The following is a 22592-nucleotide window of genomic DNA, read 5'->3' as shown; positions in this document are numbered from 1 at the left end:
TCTATCACTCTGTAACTGCCATGTTACTGAATGATTTCTGCCACATTTGTGTGAAAGTCCATCCCTTATTCACAGACTTGCATGAATAAATCCTTCTGTTAGCAGTATTGTATGCAGATTACATATTACACTTTATAATAGGAGGAATATGTCTCTTACATGTCTGTTATATAAAGAAAAGCATTGATACAATATTGTGAATAGCATAACGAAATATGCTGCGCTATGTAAAAAACTGTTATTAAATAACATTTGGGACATGTATAAATACAGTAGGAACTTTTCATAATCAGTGTTTCAAATGTGAGAGTTTTGGTTCCGCTCTCGGTGGTTACTGTGATGTAATCCGTAACCGGTACACGATAAGCAGTATGGGATAATGGGGTGGCTGGAAGAGAAAAAGCCCTTCTGAGTGTATAATGTGTCTCTCGTTATAGGTTGTGTTCTTGTAAAGACCGAGATTATATCATAGATTGAGCAGGGAGAGGATCCGTACCTGGATGAGAAGAAAGAACGTCAGGCGAAGGTTGAACGTCCTACAGGTCAGTAGCTAGAATGGCCGTATAATCCTTTCCATGGCTGTGAGTTGCATGAGCCTGTGCGATGGCGCCATAACCGAGATGTCAGCTGTGCAATCTGGTTCTTGTATTGGGGGAGGACAGATAATATGCTATTCCATATTTCCAGCTTTGTATGCCAGATCTCATTCTATCTGTGAGAGCAGCTGCTGTCACTCTGTGTATCGCTCTCCGTTTTCTTTCGATTTTTATGTAAATGTTGCATATGAGGTAGTGGACATGGAAGAACCCCCTTACAGTGCGTGTTTTAGAGATTACACGTGCTGGAACGGAGAGCAGTGTTAGGTGCTGCAGTCAGGTTTAGCTTGAGGGCCTTTTAAGAGAGCGGCTGTTGAACCCACGATTCTTAATGCTTGAATGCTTTTCTGACTGTGGTTGGTTATACATAGTCAGTTACAAAATATGGTTATTACCAAAGCTGGCATGTGTGTATCTGGTCAGTTTTAGTTGGTAGTTTTAATCAGGAAAAATTCTAACTTGAGAGTTATCAATACGTCAAGGGTAAAAGCAGAACAGGCGATCATAAGGAATTTCCACCAAGCTGAGTGCAAGTTTCCAGGTTAGAAGGTGTTTAATTTAGGGGTTATTAGTGAAAATAGCCGGTCTTTCATAATAGAGGTTGTTGCGGTGGGGGAGGGGATGGGGGGGGGGGGGGGTTACCGCTACACAAGATAGTGCCATAGGAGAATGTCATACAGATAGGGAGGGCTTCTTCCTCTGGTTACTATGAGGAGCACTGCTACACAAGAGAGTGACATAAGAGAGTGTCATACATATAGGGAGGGTTTCTTCCTCTGGTTACTATGAGGAGCACTGCTACACAAGAGAGTGACATAGGAGAATGTCATACAGATAGGGAGGGCTTCTTCCTCTGGTTACTATGAGGAGCACTGCTACACAAGAGAGTGACATAAGAGAGTGTCATACAGATAGGGATGGCTTCTTCCTCTGGTTACTATGAAGAGCACTGCTACACAAGAGAGTGACATAGGAGAATGTCATACAGATAGGGAGGGCTTCTTCCTCTGGTTACTATGAGGAGCACTGCTACACAAGATAGTGCCATAGGAGAATGTCATACAGATAGGGAGAGCTTCTTCCTCTGGTTACTATGAGGAGCACTGCTACACAAGATAGTGCCATAGGAGAATGTCATACAGATTGGGAGGGCTTCTTCCTCTGGTTACTATGAGGAGCACTGCTACACAAGAGAGTGACATAGGAGAATGGCATACATATAGGGAGGGCTTCTTCCGCTGGTTACTATGAGGAGCACTGCTGCACAAGATAGTGACATAGGAGAATGGCATACATATAGGGATGGCTTCATGCTCTGGTTACTGTGAGGAGCACTGCTGCCAAGATAGTGACATAGGAGAATGTCATACAGATAGGGAGGGCTTCTTCCTCTGGTTACTGTGAGGAGCACTGCTACACAAGAGAGTGACTTAGGAGAATGGCATACAGATAGGGAGGGCTTCTTCCTCTGGTTACTATGAGGAGCACTGCTACACAAGATAGTGCCATAGGAGAATGGCATACATATAGGGAGAGCTTCTTCCTCTGGTTACTGTGAGGAGCACTGCTACACAAGAGAGTGACATAGGAGAATGTCATACAGATAGGGAGGGCTTCTTCCTCTGGTTACTATGAGGAGCACTGCTACACAAGATAGTGCCATAGGAGAATGGCATACATATAGGGAGAGCTTCTTCCTCTGGTTACTATGAGGAGCACTGCTACACAAGAGAGTGACATAAGAGAGTGTCATACAGATAGGGAGGGCTTCTTCCTCTGGTTACTATGAAGAGCACTGCTACACAAGAGAGTGACATAGGAGAATGTCATACAGATAGGGAGGGCTTCTTCCTCTGGTTACTATGAGGAGCACTGCTACACAAGATAGTGCCATAGGAGAATGTCATACAGATAGGGAGAGCTTCTTCCTCTGGTTACTATGAGGAGCACTGCTACACAAGATAGTGCCATAGGAGAATGTCATACAGATTGGGAGGGCTTCTTCCTCTGGTTACTATGAGGAGCACTGCTACACAAGAGAGTGACATAGGAGAATGGCATACATATAGGGAGGGCTTCTTCCGCTGGTTACTATGAGGAGCACTGCTGCACAAGATAGTGACATAGGAGAATGGCATACATATAGGGATGGCTTCATGCTCTGGTTACTGTGAGGAGCACTGCTGCCAAGATAGTGACATAGGAGAATGTCATACAGATAGGGAGGGCTTCTTCCTCTGGTTACTGTGAGGAGCACTGCTACACAAGAGAGTGACTTAGGAGAATGGCATACATATAGGGACAGCTTATTGCTCTGGTTACTGTGAGGAGCAGTGCTGCACAAGATAGTAACATAGAAGAATGGCATACAGATAGGCAGGGAGGGCTTCTTCCTCTGGTTACTATAAGGAGCACTGCTGCAAAAGAGAGTGACATAGGAGAATGTCATACAGATAGGGACAGATTTTTCCTCTGGTTACTGTGAGGAGCAGTGCTGCACAAGAGAGTAACATAGGAGAATGTCATACAGATAGGGACAGCTTCTTCCTCTGGTTACTGTGAGGAGCACTGCTGCACAAGAGAGTAAAATAGATGTATGTCATACAGATAGGTAGGGCTTCTTCCTCTGGTTACTGTGAGGAGCACTGCTGCACAAGATAGTGACATAGGAGAATGTCATACAGATAGGGACAGCTTCTTCCTCTGGTTATTGTGAGGAGCACTGCTGCACAAGAGAGTGACATAGATGAATGTCATACAGATAGGTAGGGCTTCTTCCTCTGGTTACTATGAGGAACACTGCTACACAAGAGAGTGACATAAGAGAATGTCATACAGATAGGGAGGGCTTCTTCCTACAGTTAATGCAAGGAGCGTATTGCACACAAGTGACATAGATTGTCATATAGATAGTCAGGGAGGGCTTCTGGTTACTGTGAGGAGCACTGATCCACAAGACAGTGCCATAGGAGAATGTCATACAGATAGGGAGGTCTTCTTCCTATGGTTACTGTGTGGAGCAGTGCTGCACACAATAGTGACATTGGAGAATATCATCAAGACAGTCCTGGGAGTCTTTTTCCTACGGTTGCTGTGAAGAGCACTGCTGCACAAGATAGTGACAGAAGAATGTCATACAGTCAGGGAGGCTTTTTCACACGGTTACTGTGAAGAGCACTGCTGCACAAGATAGCGACAGAAGAATGTCATACAGTCAGGGAAGGCTTTTTCCTCCAGTTACTGTGAAGAGCACTGCTGCACAAGATAGTGACAGAAGAATGTCATACAGTCAGGGAAGGCTTTTTCCTCCAGTTACTGTGAAGAGCACTGCTGCACAAGATAGTGACAGAAGAATGTCATACAGTCAGGGAAGGCTTTTTCCCACGGTTACTGTGAAGAGCACTGCTGCACAAGATAGCGACAGAAGAATGTCATACAGTCAGGGAAGGCTTTTTCCTCCAGTTACTGTGAAGAGCACTGCTGCACAAGATAGTGACAGAAGAATGTCATACAATCAGGGAAGGCTTTTTCCTCCAGTTACTGTGAAGAGCACTGCTGCACAAGATAGTGACAGAAGAATGTCATACAGTCAGGGAAGGCTTTTTCCTCCAGTTACTGTGAAGAGCACTGCTGCACAAGATAGTGACAGAAGAATGTCATACAGTCAGGGAAGGCTTTTTCCTCCAGTTACTGTGAAGAGCACTGCTGCACAAGATAGTGACAGAAGAATATCATACAGTTAGGGAAGGCTTTTTCCTCCAGTTACTGTGAAGAGCACTGCTGCACAAGATAGCGACAGAAGAATGTCATACAGTCAGGGAAGGATTTTTCCTCCAGTTACTGTGAAGAGCACTGCTGCACAAGATAGCAACAGAAGAATGTCATACAGTCAGGGAAGGCTTTTTCCCACGGTTACTGTGAAGAGCACTGCTGCACAAGATAGCGACAGAAGAATGTCATACAGTCAGGGAAGGCTTTTTCCTCCAGTTACTGTGAAGAGCACTGCTGCACAAGATAGTGACAGAAGAATGTCATACAGTCAGGGAAGGCTTTTTCCTCCAGTTACTGTGAAGAGCACTGCTGCACAAGATAGTGACAGAAGAATATCATACAGTTAGGGAAGGCTTTTTCCTCCAGTTACTGTGAAGAGCACTGCTGCACAAGATAGCGACAGAAGAATGTCATACAGTCAGGGAAGGATTTTTCCTCCAGTTACTGTGAAGAGCACTGCTGCACAAGATAGCAACAGAAGAATGTCATACAGTCAGGGAAGGCTTTTTCCCACGGTTACTGTGAAGAGCACTGCTGCACAAGATAGCGACAGAAGAATGTCATACAGTCAGGGAAGGCTTTTTCCTCCAGTTACTGTGAAGAGCACTGCTGCACAAGATAGTGACAGAAGAATGTCATACAGTCAGGGAAGGATTTTTCCTCCAGTTACTGTGAAGAGCACTGCTGCACAAGATAGCAACAGAAGAATGTCATACAGTCAGGGAAGGCTTTTTCCTCCGGTTACTGCGAAGTGCACTGCTGCACAAGGTAGTTACATATTAGAATGTCATAAACACAGTCAGGAGCACTGATAAACAAGATAGTTAAGTAGGGGAATGTTATAGATCAGAGGTTCTCAACCTCAACCCTCAAATTTTACCAACAGGTCACGTTTTCAGGATTTTGTCTGTGGAAGCAGGTTGGATAATTACTGACCCTGCATATAATGACCTCACCTGTGTATGAATACATAAATCCAGAAAACATGACCTGTTGGTGGTAACCGAGAACTGGAGTTGAGAAACTTTGTTATAGATGGTAACTTAGGGCTTCTTCATGTGATTACTGTGAGGAGCACTGCTATACAATGCAGCAGGAGAATGTCATACACACAGACATGATCATGAAGGGCTGCTGCCTGCTATGACTGTGAGGAGCAGTCATAGCAGTCAGCAGGACTGGAATGGAATGATTCACTATATAGCGGTAGACCTAAAGCACTTGTGTAGGGTAGGGTGTGGATATATATGAATGAGTAGAGGCCTGAAAAATTGTAAATTACTGTACGGTGTGCATGATTTTGGGAACATAGTACTTTCATGGTCAGTTTTAGGTGTTTTTAATAGAAAACTTTCATCTGCAGAATAATTCAATGCAAAACCTGAACTATTCCAAGGATAACAGGAAATCAGGCTATTGCAAGGAATTTCCACAAAGCTGAGCGCAAAGCTGCAGGTAAGACTTGGTTCTTAATTGGAAAACCCATTCGAGGTTTAAGTTTTACATCAAAGGGAATATTTAAGGGAAAAAAACTATTTTGCAGAGTTTTTCAATGTGAAAACCTGAAACTATTATCAAGAGTGGAAGAAGGAACACAAGTGACTGCAAGGAATCTCCTCCCAGCTGAGAGCAAGCCTCTGGGTGAGTAGACTTGCGTTGTTTAGTAGTGAAACAGTACTCCTTTCATAGGTATGGGGTCTTGTATTAATACAAGACAGTCACAGAGAGTTTGTTTTGTATGTGGTTGCTGCTGCACCAGATAATGACATCCATAATCACACAGGGCTCCCACCTGCAGTTACTGTGAGGAGCACTGCTGCTCATGTAAGGAAAAGAAGGACTAAGTAAATATTGGGGGACACAGGGCACTTGTCTAGGGTAGAAAGGACATTTTAAAACTATAAATATCAGACAAGATCTGGGCACACGTTAGAAGCAGGCATTTGGAAAACACACACCTGAGGAAGTCAGTTTGACGAAACGCGTTGGTGATATAGAGCAGGATTGACCACCAGTGGAAGTAATTGCTGCCAATAGCTCACATCCCAGAAGGGGTAAAGACAGCAACTGGCTTTTACTGCATGTAATGTGTCGAGTACATTACAAGAAAAAAAATATTTGAAGACGTAGAGAGGTCTATACTACAAAAAGAATTATTGCGCACAAAACATTGAAACTATATCAACGTTGAGCAGGTTTTATTTCTACACCATTTGCACTCCTTGGGAAACTTGAGATAGATAGATTGATTGATTGATAGATAAACCAATAGTTCACCTTGATCCACTGTCGTCCTCAATTAGTAACATCCAAGTCCCAATGAAATGTACAACAATGGATGAAATACTTGGTACTTGGAGACTCCATAAGTTATAAAGAGACAGATTATTGCAGCGTTTCATTACCTATATGCTATCTTCATCAGGGGCCAGCATACAATAAATGTTTCAAAAAACGAAATACTACCCACTATTTCTATGATAGAAAATAAAGTCCATCAACATTATGTTTTTGAAACCGCACAGGTCAATTATCCCTCAGGAAATACCTCTATTAACAAGAAATGGATTAAATGGTCCCTATATAGGAAGAGCTCGAGCCAGACAGGTGCTTCCAGAACTTCAGTTACTATTCCAGACCTCTCCGTGCTTCGATCCCCCGGTTCATCCCGGGCATTAACAGGTTAAGTGAAGTAGAACTTTTGCTTTACACAATACTATGTTTTGCATTGTTATATTACAAAATCCCTGATATGTACCTTTCCCCCCATCCTATGTCTTTACTAGTTATGTTTTTTTTTTATGTATGTCTCTTTACCCCCATCCAGATTTTGAATACCAACTTACATATACACGTACATGTAATCTGTGTGAAAATTCAATAAAAATTTAATATAAAAAAAAAAGCAGTAAACAAGTATTGCCACCTTCACAGAAAACAATATATCATAAGAAAAATATATATTGGTTTGAAAAAGTCAGGAGTGGGTGAAACGCGTTACTGCTCCCACAAATGCCATATTCCACTGCAGCTTGATCCAACACTCGCTGTTCAGCTATTCTAATTGTTGTCTGAGCCTTTCCTCGGCTTTGGGTAAATTATAACAACGGGCCCTTCAGCGCCTGGCTTAACAGCTCACAATCCATTCTCTAGCCGCGTCCCCTGTATACAGGTACCGGGACAGATTGCGCATCCAGTGTATACGACGGGCTGATTGGAAACAGCAGCTGGTAGGCTCTAGGTATTTGGCCATTCCCAGCTTCAAGCAGCTGCTTTGAATGGAACTCAGTGACAGATGGAATTGATTATGTGATTGTGGTTTACAGTATAAATACATTGTGTCATTTATTTAAACTAAAGTGTTGTGGGACCGTACTCATTTCTCCACTGTTTAAGGCAGGTCTTTTGATAAACACTGCAGAATGGGCCCAATTCAGAGTTGATTGCAGCAGAAAATGTGTTAGCAGTTGGGCAAAACCATGTGCACTGCAGGTGGGGCAGATGTAACATGTGCAGAGAGAGTTTTGTATTGGGTGTGTTCAAACTGAAATCTAAATTGCAGTGTAAAAATAAAGCAGACAGTATTTACCCTGCACAGAAACAACATAACCCACCCAAATCTAACTCTCTCTGCAAATGTTATATCTGCCTCCCCTGCAGTGCACATGGTTTTGCCCAACTGCTAACAAACTTGCTGCTGCGATCAACTCTGGATTACCCCCAATGTACAAATTCATTTTTCTGGTATACCGTATACCCATGCAATCATAAAGCACTTGAACTTTTGTCTAATTGCTGAGCTGGGCAGAGTCAGCCTACATAGGTTGTTACTGAGAGATTATATTTTTACTGTATCTAAAGTTTTGCTTCTGTTTTAATATTGTAACATTTGTATATGACCCTGAAGAATAACACAATCATAACATTACATTTGCTTAAGAATGCAAGCACCAGGATCTAAACCAGTGATGGCTAACCTTGACACTACAGCTGTTGTTGAACTACACATCCCAGCATGCCCTGCTACAGTTTTGCTATTTGGCCATGCTAAAACTGATGCAGGGCATGCTGGAATGTGTAGTTCAACAACAGCTGGAGTGTCAAGGTTAGCCATCACTGATCTAAACAGTAACAAACGACCACATCACTAAATCTAATTACAAAACAACTGATTAAATAAAACATTGTAATTCCTGTGACTCATTAAGTCCCCTAGGGGAAAGTGTATCCAGTTCATATATATATCCAGATTTGCATTGTAAAAATTAGAATATTCATTTAATGCATTTATTACAAAAGCTGGCTTGCTGCATATGATTTTGGAAGAATATTACTGTTGTTGTCAATTTTAGGTGTCCTTAATCAGAAGAATAAACTAAATGACAGAATCTGTCACTGCACAACCTGAAACTGTATCGAGGATGGAAGAAGGAAAGCATGTGATTGTAAGGAATCTCCCCCAAGCTGAAAGTAAACCTCCAGGTGAGAAGGTCTAGAGAATATCGTAGTGAGAACATGTATCCTAGTATCGTAGTGTAGAGCGTTGCTTTCTCCAGGTGAGAAGATCTAGAGAGTATAGTGGTGAGAACACTGAACGTTACGTTCTCCAGGTATAGAATCTATTAGTGGGTACGCTGCTGTAGGAAACTATAATCAGGCGAAATGAGGTAGACTACAGAGATGATCCACTGCACCACCAATGGAAATACAAATGAATACTCTTAATCATCTAGTTCAAAACTTAGTGTTTTAACGGATAAATATATTTATCAATGTTCTCAATAGCTGTATTTAACCCTCATTCGTGCTGTGGAAAAGACTGATGATGTTGCACACTTGGATTTGCGATATTGCGCCTAGGTTCTTGGGTTCATGGCCCAAGATGATGGAATTTGTAGAAAATCTGAAACTACGCAAAATTATTTACGCAACAGCTCTGACTTGGCGGACAGTGGGTCACATTTTGTGTCTTCCTGTTGCACTTTAGTGCAGAACCCCTATTCCTGTTTCATTTTTACAGGGTTAAATGCCCTAATATGTCACGTGTATTAAAGGCAATCCCGATATCAACTTACCATCATGAATAATGAAATAAACAAATTATGAAAAACTGAGCAGAATTTTAGAACCGTGACTTAAAAGTTTACGTTTTTGCTTGCACCTTGCAGCGTTTCAAGCAAAAATAAGCAAGGTTCTAGCTACTGTTCTATAGTACCTGCAAAGTGTGTAGTCGCACATTGCGCCTGAACCTCACAGCTGATTGCATCTGTCCCATAGACCTTCCATTACATTCTCTAATTAGGACAGGCAACAACACCTGTTATCTCATCAACACGCGTTTCACTAATTAACTTTTTCAAGTCTAGAAAAGTGCTGCAGAAGATCTGGGGTTCTAAAAGCACAGTTAGTCACCATTAGAGACGTATTGTGTCTAATCATTCAATTCTATTTTAGAATCTCTAGAGAGGTCCTTATAGAAAGGACTGTCGCGAAGGACCCTCTCCTGCTCTAGCGTTATACCGTATCTTATCAATATATGCTAAGGGGGTCAATCCTATTGGACTCGCAAATTTTTGTGCGCAGCCCATAACACAGTACAAAAATCTGCAAATCCCAGGCTGAGATCAGGCAGCGAGAGGTGCTAATAGGATTGAGCCCAACGATTGTTAAGTGTTAAGCTGCCAGTCACGTTGAGAATATTGTGCTATTTCTAAATATTTACCTCTAATCAATAAAGATGTCTGGGTATTTTCTATGCATTTCAATTATCGGGAGTTTATTATATCGATCCGTGTCACACAGGACATTATCTACCAGACATTAATATGTATATATGTACATAAATGTAATTGTGGCTCTTGAAGCTTTGCAGACTCTACGTCAATGGTTCTCAAACTCTGGGGTGCCTCGGGACACTTGCAGGGGTGCCCTGGATTGGTGGTCCAGGAATAATTACAATTATTTGTGGTCAATGTAATAGGCAAAACCAGCGCTGGTGGCTGCCAATCATACAATACGTGGACAAACAGAAGAAAATTTTGTCACTCACCCCCAAATTAAACCTAAGGATTAAATATGACCACAATGTACTTAATTTATTATTTCTTTTTAAATTTCTCAATTAGAAACTTTTGGCCTAGGGGTGCCATGAAACAAATTCTGATACTCCAGGGCGCCGTGATTCCAAAAAAGTTTGAGAACCACCGCTCTACGTCATTTTATTTCTCTCTGCCCGCAAGCCTTGGACATAGCTTGTGGAGGCGTCTTCATAGATCTGGAGATTACTGTCCTCTCCTCTGCATGTAGGCACCTGTGTACACTTTAACGAGTTTAGCCTGGGTGAGAATGTTAATTGTTCTTGGAAAAAATACCACATATTTAACCAAAAAAAACCCAAACAATTGTGAGTGTATTAGCTATGGTATTCATTACTATGGTAGTGTACATTTCCTAATGAGATCTGTACGTTTTGTTATTCTCTACACAGAGGTCTATGTAATTATTACTCCGAAGATTAAACAAGAAAATGAGCCCACAAGGGATCCAGTGCCAGAAAACGTCTCTACAGGTCTGTTAAGATAAAGAAATATATAGAGTTGTCTTCTCATAGGTGAGAAGTATACAGATATGTACCAGCCACTGACTGCCCCTCAATTGTGCAGGCTGGTTGTTTGTACTTTGTAGTATCTCTCAGCAAAGCTCTAAGTATCCTCTCTTGTTTTCTAGTAACTGCTGTCACATGACCGTTCCATTTCCCATTTTCATTTCAAATTGTATCACTTTTATCCCCTTCATAACAATTGGAAAACCCTGTCATAATACATAGTACATAATTATATAGTGATAATAGACATGAGTAGTCTTGTACACTTATACTACTACCAGAACGTACAGTATATGCTTGCCGGCAACAAGGGTGGGAATTTGGGTTTCTCAATCTGGGGGGCATTCTACATAGCAGTTTCTATCATGAAGACACTTCCGGCACATGGTGGGTAATTAGGGGAAGGAAAACTTTGTGAGATTTCCTTCCCAGGTAACCCGCATTATATTATCATGCAAGGTTCCGCCAGGACTATACCAGGGGAGAGAGAATGCCAGGGCATCTTTACTTTTTCATGTGTAGCTTGCCAGAGGGGTTCGGGTAGAGGGCCTGATTCAGGATTATAAGCAATGTAAAAATAAACACACAACTGGGCAAAACCATGTGCACTGCAGGTGGGGCAGATGTAACGTGCAGAGAGATTAGATTTGGGTGTGTTGTGTCCAAACTGAAATCTAAATGGCAGTGTAAAAATAAAGCAGCCGGTATTTACCCTGCACAGAAACAATATAACCCACCCAAATCTAACCCTCTCTGTACATGTTACATCTGCCCACCTGCACTGCACATGCCCAATTGTGTGCTTTTTTGCTTTGTTTATAAACCTGAATCAGTCCCAGAGGCTGGCAGGACATTGTAAAGAGTGGAATTAGTTACAGTTTAGAGGTTAAAGCATTTCTATAGGCAGTTTGGAACAGGTGACAGGGTACAGTAAGGATATAAACCATGAGGTGTAGTTAGTGATTTGCAACCCGTAGCAACTAATCAGATATTAGCTTAGATCTGTATAATGGCAATTACACTAATTAAGTTGTGGAATGGAATGGTCCAGCACATTGCTGATATCTGGCAGGTCCTTAGCTGTGGATCCTGCAGAGCTGAGCGTTTACAGGCAAAGCTTGCTGCACATAGTTGTTAGTGGAATCCTTACTGGATGTAATAAATTGTCCAATTTTGCGCAAACAATTTTTGATCAGCGCTTCACCCCATATATAACAAATGGAAGTCCCCCCACCCCTGGATTCCATCTGTTACCTGTAGCTGTGAGCAAGATTGCTTTATTTCATGGCCACTGAGCAAGCAGCAAGCCATCCATATATCTCCTGTTCCCACAGCAATTTCCTGTGCGTGTGGGGCCAGGATGTGACAACCCCTTAGCTGGCAAGTTGATCCCTGACCATGTTCTGAATGACTGATAATACAGTATTTATTAACGTTTTGCCATATATATGATTATCACACCCACCAGTGCAGTGGTGAAGCAACGGTGGACAGCTAGCGGCCAGGGACATAATGGTACTTGTAGTTCAACAACATCTGAAGAGCCACAGGGTTCCCCAAGCCTGATTTCGTTATCTAATATTTCTAATTATATTAATAGCAGGCCAATGTTATTGGCACTCTATTTAACGGTACATGTCCTATAATATCACAGGTTCTGGATGTACAAACCCAACATTCATTATCAATATTGATGATGATGACGAAGGGCCCCGTGTGATTGACATGAGACCTAAACAAGAGGAACAATCAGGATATGGATAAAAGATGAATTCTTGTGGGCCGGGATGTACTGAAGTCTGCGTTCGACGGCCATGCGGGATGCTGACCAAACGCTGACTCTTTTTGTTTAAAGTGGCAATCACTTACAAGGCATGGTTTAGTCTTGTAAACGATTGCCCCTTTAAAAAAAAGTCTGAGTTTGGCCGGCATTCCGCACGAACTGCCGCCGAACTCGGATTTCATTGCATCCCACCCGTGATGTTTGTTAGTTGAGTATATTGGTAATGGAAATCTCAACGTGCTTTTTTTTACCCATAAAGCTCAGCTTCTCAGCTTTTCTAGAGTACAAAGGGGTTTAGAGGAGGGCCGCAAAGAAGGTTAATGCAGAGGCCCGGACAGGTGGGTAACATAAAGGCCCCGACAGAGGGGTAATGCGGAGGCCCGGACAGAGGGGTAACATAAAGGCCCCGACAGAGGGGTAATGCGGAGGCTTGGACAGAGGGGTAACATAAAGGCCCAGACAGGGAGGTAATGCGGAGGCCCGGACAGAGGGGTAACATAAAGGCCCCGACAGAGGGGTAATGCAGAGGCCAGGACAGAGGGGTAACATAAAGGCCCCGACAGAGGGGTAACATAAAGGCCCAGACAGGGAGGTAATGCAGAGGCCCGGACAGAGGGGTAACATAAAGGTCCCGACAGAGGGGTAATGCAGAGGCCCGGACAGAGGGGTAACATAAAGGCCCCGACAGAGAGGTAATGCAGAGGCATGGATAGAGGGGTAACATAAAGGCCCCGACAGAGAGGTAATGCGGAGGCCCGGACAGAGGAGTAACATAAAGGCCCCGACAGAGAGGTAATGCAGAGGCCCGGACAGAGGGGTAACATAAAGGCCCCAACTGAGAGGTAATGCGGAGGCCCGGACAGAGGGGTAATGCGGAGGCCCGGACAGTGGGGTAACATAAAGGCCCCGACAGAGGGGTAATGCGGAGGCCCGGACAGAGGGGTAACATAAAGGCCCCGACAGAGAAGTAATGCGGAGGCCCGGACAGAGGGGTAACATAAAGGCCCCAACATAGAGGTAATGCAGAGGCCCGGTCAGAGGGGTAACATAAATTCTCGGACAGAGGGGTAATGCAGAGGCCCGGACAGAGGGGTAACATAAAGGCCCGACAGAGAGGTAATGCGGAGGCCCGGACAGGTGTGTAACATATAGGCCCCGACAGAGGGGTATTGCGGAGGCCCGGACAGAGGGGTAACATAAAGGACCCGACAGAGGGGTAATGCGGAGGCCTGGACAGAGGGGTAACATAAAGGCCCCGACAGAGGGGTAATGCAGAGGCCCGGACAGAGGGGTAACATAAAGGCCCAGACAGAGAGGTAATGCAGAGGCCCGGACAGAGGGGTAACATAAAGGCCCAGACAGAGAGGTAATGCAGAGGCACGGACAGAGGGGTAACATAAAGGCCCCGACAGAGAGGTAATGCGGAGGCCCGGACAGAGGGGTAACATAAAGGCCCCGACAGAGGGGTAATGCAGAGGCCCGGACAGAGGGGTAACATAAAGGCCCAGACAGAGAGGTAATGCAGTAGCCCGGACAGAGGGGTAATGCGGAGGCCCGGACAGAGGGGTAACATAAAGGCCCCGACAGAGGGGTAATGCGGAGGCCCGGACAGAGGGGTAACATAAAGGCCCCGACAGAGAAGTAATGCGGAGGCCCGGACAGAGGGGTAACATAAAGGCCCCAACATAGAGGTAATGCAGAGGCCCGGTCAGAGGGGTAACATAAATTCCCGGACAGAGAGGTAATGCAGAGGCCCGGACAGAGGGGTAAGATAAAGGCCCGACAGAGAGGTAATGCGGAGGCCCGGACAGGTGGGTAACATATAGGCCCCGACAGAGGGGTAATGCGGAGGCCCAGACAGAGGGGTAACATAAAGGCCCCGACAGAGGGGTAATGCGGAGGCCCGGACAGAGGGGTAACATAAAGGACCCGACAGAGGGGTAATGCGGAGGCCCGGACAGAGGGGTAACATAAAGGCCCCGACAGAGGGGTAATGCAGAGGCCCGGACAGAGTGGTAACATAAAGGCCCAGACAGAGAGGTAATGCAGAGGCCCGGACAGAGGGGTAACATAAAGGCCCAGACAGAGAGGTAATGCAGAGGCACGGACAGAGGGGTAACATAAAGGCCCCGACAGAGAGGTAATGCGGAGGCCCGGACAGAGGGGTAACATAAAGGCCCCGACAGAGGGGTAATGCAGAGGCCCGGACAGAGGGGTAACATAAAGGCCCAGACAGAGGTAATGCGGAGACCCGGACAGAGGGGTAACATAAAGGCCCCGACAGAGGGGTAATGCAGAGGCACGGACAGAGGGGTAACATAAAGGCCCCGACAGAGAGGTAATGCAGTGGCCCGGACAGAGGGGTAACATAAAGGCCCAGACAGAGAGGTAATGCAGTAGCCCGGACAGAGGGGTAACATGAAGGCCCCGACAGAGAGGTAATGCAGTAGCCCGGACAGAGGGGTAACATAAAGGCCCCGACAGAGGGGTAATGCAGTGGCCCGGACAGAGGGGTAACATAAAGGCCCCGACAGAGGGGTAATGCAGTGGCCCGGACAGAGGGGTAACATAAAGGCCCAGACAGAGGGGTAATGCAGTGGCCCGGACAGAGGGGTAACATAAAGGCCCAGACAGAGAGGTAATGCAGGAGCCCGGACAGAGGGGTAACATGAAGGCCCCGACAGAGGGGTAATGCGGAGGCCCGGACAGAGGGTTGATGCGGAGGCTTAGACAGAGGGGTAACATAATGGCCCTGACAGAGGGGTAATGTGCAGGTCCGGACAGAGGGTTAATGCGGAGGCCCGGACAGAAGGGTAACGCTGAGTGCAGCAACATTGTAAAAAAAATTGAATGCAGAGAACAACCACCGGTACCTGCTAAGCTCTGCCATAGTGAATAGAGAAATGAGGAAGAATGTGCAACAAAAAAAATAAACGAGTATAATTCTCAGCACAGTTTTATGTCAAATTTAGGATTAGCATAAGCTCTTCTCACAGCACTGGGTTCTTATTCTCAAATGAGGAATTAAATTCCACTCCCCTCTGGACATGTTGGGTGTCTGGGTTCATTTCTACAAGGAGTGCTAGTTGATGACTCAGGGGGCGGATCCAAGGGGGTTAGTGCGATCGCCTCCCATAAGACTTGTCACCAGTCCCCTACCGCTAGCCGCTGTTTAGCAATGCAGCTGCAGCAGCGCATCATGCAGGGAGAGAGAGGTGACGGCTGCTGTTCAACCACGTGGCTGGGTAGAGAGTCGGAGTCCCTCTCTCTCCCTGCATGATGCAAGATATGGGGAACTGTCATTGTATAATCTGGAAGATCCAGAAAAATCCCTGCTAGAACTGATGATACATTAGTCAGATATTCAGAGTGGGGCTGACAGCAGAGTAGTGGAGGACAGGCCCCAGTACAGCGTCGTCAGGAAGCCTGTCCTATGGCCTCATCACAGAAGTCACACAGACACTTTTAGGAAGCCCTGACACTGGCCGCAGAAGATACATTTGGGGACAGAACAGGAGACACATCTGAAGAACAGCCTTTGCTGAGTGATAAGGATGGGAGTGGCTGTATTATGGTGTGTCTGGGCAGAAGTAAGAGTGGATTATATGAAGTACACAAATCCTATTAGCTAAAGTTCCAGCGCTGGTGAAGAACCTGAAGCTGAAAATCGTTTAAACATTCCAAAAACCTATGTCATACTCAGCCATGGAGTATGTACATGTAGGAAGGATGAAGGTCTTGAAACTCTGTTTTGGGATCTCAGATGTGCACCAATGTGCGAGAAGACGTAAGTGTTCTGCAAGGAGCAGCGATATAACTGTCCTATAGTACAGGGAGGTTTGGATGATCAGTGTAACGTGTACTGTGAGCAGTGGTGTACAGGGCAGACACGTGTCAGGGGTGAGAACCTGTCTTATGTGTCCTGGTTACTTCCTGTTTCCCAGGTGACAGATGGGCACAGAGCAGAGGCCACAAGAATGCGCTGCCCAGCGCCAGCTTCCAGCACGGGATGGCGCAGGGTAACAGTGACGCACCTGCGGAAGGTAGGACGCCATTCACTTCTTACCAGTATTTTAGTAATGTGTTATCGTTAGAAAATTTAAATATTTTAAATTGTTTTGCATAATGCAGATTATAGTTATATATTTCTCTTTCATCCATCTGGGGGACGCTGCGCCGTTACTTGTGGGTTAGAGGTGTGTGGTTGTGGAGTTTGGCACAGAACTATTAAAAACCTGACTCCTCCCCCCTCTAACCCCTCCCATCTCCTTCCTGTCTAGCCAGCACCTCAGTTTTAGTTTTGTGCCTGTGGAGTACAGACACAGATTTTTTTCTCTGTAAGATTTTAGTTAGGTATTTTATTATTTTAATACTTGGAGTGCCTAGTCCCTGTATACAGGTGGCAGGTACTATTAGAGTAGGGTTAGCTAGGTTTTTCCCACTCTATTCTGCCGCTGGAAGCCACCACACTTCGGTCACTGGGGCTGGATTCCTGTCTCTGAGAAATCGTCAGTGAGGAGGTACAGGATAGACACAATGGGGTAAATTTACTAAGGTCCCGATTTTGACCGAGATGCCGTTTTTTCATCAAAGTGTCATCTCGGTAATTTACTAAGCAATAATCACGGCAGTGATGAGGGCATTCGTAATTTTATGGAAGTCCAACAAAAAAAATACAAATGAATACACCATCGGTCAAAACGCGGCTGTTTAAGTATGAATCTCGGTCATTTACTAAGAAGTGCAAAGCAAAAAAAAACAAAACACTGCCGTGAAAAATTACAACTCGTAAAAAAGTGCTTAAAAAAACAGACCTGCTTTTTTTTTCCGTGATTGGATAGGCATGCACGGATCCATGAGATCCGTGCATGTATATCAGTGGGAAGGGGTGGGAAAGTGATTATTTTCTAAAAAAAAATTGCGTGGGGTCCCCCCTCCTAAGCATAACCAGCCTCGGGCTCTTTGAGCCGATCCTGGTTGCAGAAATATGGGAAAAAAATTGACAGGGGTTCCCCCATATTTAAGCAACCAGCATCGGGCTCTGCGCCTGGTCCTGGTTCCAAAAATACGGGGGACAAAAAGAGTAGGGGTCCCCCGTATTTTTAAAACCAGCACCGGGCTCCACTAGCTGAACAGATAATGCCACAGCCGGGGGTCACTTTTATATAGTGCCCTGCGGCCGTGGCATCAAAAATCCAACTAGTCACCCCTGGCCGGGGTACCCTGGGGGAGTGGGGACCCCTTCAATCAAGGGGTCCCCCCCCCCCAGCCACCCAAGGGCCAGGGGTGAAGCCCGAGGCTGTCCCCCCCCATCCAATGGGCTGCGGATGGGGGGGCTGATAGCCTTTTGTGATAATGAAAAGATATTGTTTTTAGTAGTGATAAAGCTAAATATTTATCTTATATAATACCCTTTATGAGGTCTAAGAACACTGTACGCTATCTACGTATGAAGTACCGTAAGGGTACGCTCGTTGCGTAACAATCGCTTAGCCGTAGTCGAGACGCTCAAGCGTCACGTTCGCTCACGGCCAAGAGATCACAGGCAGGCACGCTATTGGCTGCTGACTAACGTAATGATTCGCTATAGCGTAGCGGACGCTCGGGACCACGAGGAGATCACCAGCGGCGCTGACGCTAACAATGTTAAACCTTTAAATCTAAACCATAAACAATGTAATATGCTGTAAAACCTTAGTGTATAGATAGAGTGTAAATGCAACACAGTGTAACCTTATTAACTCAAAAGCTGTATGAGCGTCACCGACGCTCTGAGAATACTTAACACTATAAGAAATACACAGATACCTGGGCTTAGGGTCCAACGCCTAATATATATATTATGAATGATATACTTGCAAAAGAATTAATACAAATACAAATCATACACTACAATATAACATAGACTACCTAACCAGATAACTACACAGGAAATACAATACAATTACTATTTAAGGGAAAATAAGAGAGAAAGAGGAGAAGAGAGAGAGAGAGAGAGAAATTGGCCCACAATAACAAGAAGATCAATATAGTTGCGGAGAAACACTTACGCACAAGGGGAAACGATCGCATGCGCCTCGATATCCAGCTCCCGATTATCAGCAATGAGAACCGTTGAAGAGAGTGAACTGGATATGGTCGGCCTGCCTATTTATGCCCCACACACAATACAATTCAATGGTCCCTACAATCTCATTGTTCATTGGACACAGGAATTCGGCTTCGCATTATAACAAAAGGTCATAGGTTGATTCATACAGGTGGGCTGTGACTGCTTCCAACTGTTCAGGTGGGTGGGATACTGGGTTTCCCGCCGCATGACTAAATAAGAACAAATAATAGTAAATGGACATAAACTTCTTATGTCCATAACTATTCGCACGAGCGATTAATCCGCTCCAAACCAACACCGGAATATTGCTATTTAAATACTCTTCCGATGGGTACCAAACACCACTGTATGACCCCTGTTAGACCCTTCGTACAATACAAAGAGGGATCTCTCTGTTCAGGAACATGCTATGTTAACTAAACTTTCAGAATCTATCAAAGGGACCATGATCTACAAAATACATTATATAGTGAAAATATGTAACGATTGAGTCGCACGCTACGATCACATAAACTCTACTTTAAATACGCATACCGTGCGCCTGCGGGTGCCCGCGACTGTGAGTATGCGCACGTACGGGAGAGCGTACGCATGCGCAGCACGGACCTGTGTGAGGTGCAAATATGGTAGTGTGCATAGAGATATTTTTCTGACTTTGACAGTCCACCCTTTGGCAGTCAACAATAACTGCCACCTTCTAAAACATTTCAAAAAGAGAAAAATATATGTCAGGGGTTAATACATTTACATGGTTGGGTAGGGGAGGAGAGGAGAAGGTAGGAAAAGGGTATGACCTAGTGAGATAGCAGAAGCATGTGTGTATGAATCCGTGCTTGGGGGTCATGTATCATCGTGCCGTACGTGTTTTAAATCAAGCTTCGAGGTATTGCGAAGTATACATTTGAATTCCTTCTTATCCCGTGGTACGGGTCTGTGGATGGGCTGTCAAACTTTACCGAGCTCTTTTCGGCTTTGGTTGTAACAAAATGGGGGAGCACATTTTAGTTGATGATACATGAATGGGGGAGATATGTGATTGCTGATATCTGTGCCTGTATTCCCTATCGACTATGTGTGTCATTACCTGAGGGTTGTAGAAATGAAGAAAAGACATAATTACGGTAAATGCGGTGGTATTCTATGTCAGGTAAATGTACATTCGTCGATTGAGGTCTTGTTTGGTGTCTGTTGAATGCAGTCTTCTTTGTGCTTTTGCCCATAAGGTGCGAGCAAAAGCTGTCAATGTCCATAGATTTACAAAAGTGTTGGGCTAGCGTAATTTTAAAATTTCTAGGGAAACTGGGGATCCATGGCATAGTTCATCAAAAATCTGTGTATCAGGTTGTCAAAACTTCTTCTTTAATCCATCTGTTGTCTGTATATCGGCTCACCAAATTCCTCGTCCAAGTGGGTCTTTTTACCTTGGAGGAAACGGAAAAACAGGTGAAAGAAACGGACCGTAGAAATCGCATTTTCATCACATTATTGTTTCTACATTTGGGTCATAAATCAAATCTATTGGAATTACAGTTTCCTCACTCCTTAAACTCATTACCCTAGTACGACGATTGCACCTCATTAAAGCCTGACCGCATCTAAATATCAAACCAATCGTTATGATAACACCTAAGATACATAGGAGAAACTTCCCAACATCCATTATGACTCCTTGAGCCCAGTCTCCTAAACCAGAGAACCAATTTCGCGGGTTCAACCATGACACCCAACCAGTCAGCTCATTACCTACAGCAGCAAGAGTGATATTGTGTCTCCTGCGAAATTCCCACTTCAGTTGGAGAATATCGTCCATCTTTTGGTCTATGACCTCGACCGGATCCTCGGTGCTATTCGTAATATATGTGCAACATTTCACGCCGTATTGTGTTGCCAGTGTGACACAATATCCGCCTGTCACTGCTGTGAGGTAATTAAGAACCATTCTATGCTGTACCAGTTCTGTTTTATAAGCCTGAAGTTCTCTTCCAGTATACCTAAACGTGTCATCATACATTTCAGTGATATTATCTAACAAATTGGCGAGCGCAGATATGTATTTATAATTCAACACTCCTCTAGCGGTGCGAGTGATGTCTAACGCGATTAGAAACTGAATCCCGGTGGATTCATGGATCATGTCAGAGGCCGGATGCTCTGTTCTTTCTATCAGGTGCCGTTTAACTACGTGCTCGTAATGGGTGTGAGTATAAGGAGTTTGGGCAACACGGTGTATGTCTTTCATTTTGTCATGTGATACAGTCATTACTTCAGGCAGTACTTTTCCAATATAACACAATCCTTCAGAGTTTGGGGCAAGCCACTTATACGCCTTTCTCCCGCATATGAAATATGCATCATCGGGGAGAACATATGGGACGGAGTAGGACATAACCATATTACACACCTTCCATGTGAAATCTCCTAACCCTAATTCTTCCATCTGCTTAGTACACGTATCAGGTTGTACGATATGTGCACAGTATCCTGGTGATACCTCTCCAACTCTCGTAATCCTATTTCCTAAGGTATACCTATACCGGAAAGATTTTCCTCTACTGGCTATGTGGCGTATAAGCTCTGTATCTGTAGGCATTCTATCTGCTCTATGCGAAAAGGTCATGGTTTGATTACTCCATGACACTTCCCAATTTCCCGGCTTTCGGGGATTGGAGATGTTAAAACATAATAGGGACCTAGCCACATGGTATTGGTGGAGCTTCAAACTAGGAGGGCTGGAGATATTAAACCTCCTGTCCACCGGTCTCCCACCACTTAACTCAAGTACCTCCCCTAACGTTAAAGGAAATGGTACTAGCCCTGATTTGCTATGACCTTGAGGTACTTGAGAGCATACCCAACAATCTGTTTTATTTAACACACTACCCACTAGGGAGTGATAGTCACTCAATGGATGCCGGTCCATATGGATATTAAAACTGGATTGGCATTTCTTTATGCACCCATCCTCAATGACATTGTTACAGAGCCGACAGATACAGTTTTCTTCAGCTAACAATCCTTCACAATTCCTTCTATGGTCAATGCTATCGGATCGTTTTCTGATACTCGCCTTTGCTTGTTGATTATGTTGTTCTTGGAATACTACGCCTCCATCTCTGTCATCAGAACCCATTCCAGAACCTCTCTCGACCTCCATGGTACTCTCGCCGGAACAGACTGCTCTGGTCAACATCATGGTCAACAGGAAAATCCGGATCACAGTCTCTTGGGGCAAGTCCATCTTGTAGGAGGAAACGGAGAAGAATGAGAAGGGGGAAAAAAAATAATTTGAGGGAGAGGGGATGGGAAGTTGGAGAAAACAATAAAAGGGAACAGGGGATCGACAACTGCTTTTGGTCTTGTGATTTTCAATGCTCAGGTGCCGCCTCAATCCTCCTGGAACAGACACTCCAGTGATACAACCTCTACCGTCTGTTCCTTATCACAGGGCCTCTCTGGATCAGCAACCTTTTTACAGTGGGACGAATGAACCCAAGTCTCTCTCTCAGCAACCTTCAATGCTGTAGTGCTAGTCAATAAGACCTGGTATGGTCCTTCCCATCTGTCAATAAGGCAACCTGAGCGTAGAAAATTCCGTATCATTACATAATCCCCAGGTTCAATGTCATGACAATTACTATCTGGTAAATCAGGAATCACTAACTTCAGATTATCATTTTGATTCCTCAACTGTTTACTCATGTTAATCAAGTATTTTACAGTCACTTC

At 44.5% G+C, this 22592-nt stretch overlaps 1 protein-coding gene across 18 annotated transcripts in view; it reads left to right on the top strand.

Annotated features, from left to right (window-relative positions):
• LOC134949554 (uncharacterized) overlaps positions 1-22592 on the top strand; it is a 274657-nt gene that overhangs the window by 50337 nt on the left and 201728 nt on the right. For 15 of the 18 annotated variants that reach the window (XM_063938199.1, XM_063938209.1, XM_063938203.1 and 12 more), the window contains 7 exons: positions 438-542; positions 5731-5822; positions 5911-6008; positions 6893-7049; positions 8720-8849; positions 10855-10935; positions 16699-16797. In XM_063938199.1, the coding sequence (XP_063794269.1) occupies positions 8747-8849; positions 10855-10935; positions 16699-16797 (283 nt within the window). In that variant the 5' untranslated portion in view covers positions 438-542; positions 5731-5822; positions 5911-6008; positions 6893-7049; positions 8720-8746. Of the gene's footprint in view, positions 1-437; positions 543-5730; positions 5823-5910; positions 6057-6892; positions 7050-8719; positions 8850-10854; positions 10936-16698; positions 16798-22592 lie in introns of all 18 variants that reach the window. The other 3 variants (XM_063938210.1, XM_063938206.1, XM_063938198.1) reach the window with 2 other exon arrangements.

The sequence above is a fragment of the Pseudophryne corroboree genome, chromosome 8, assembly GCF_028390025.1.
Source record: "Pseudophryne corroboree isolate aPseCor3 chromosome 8, aPseCor3.hap2, whole genome shotgun sequence".
Lineage (NCBI taxonomy): Eukaryota > Metazoa > Chordata > Amphibia > Anura > Myobatrachidae > Pseudophryne > Pseudophryne corroboree.
Note: the sequence above shows the minus strand (reverse complement) of the source record. Positions and strands in the feature narration are given on the sequence as shown.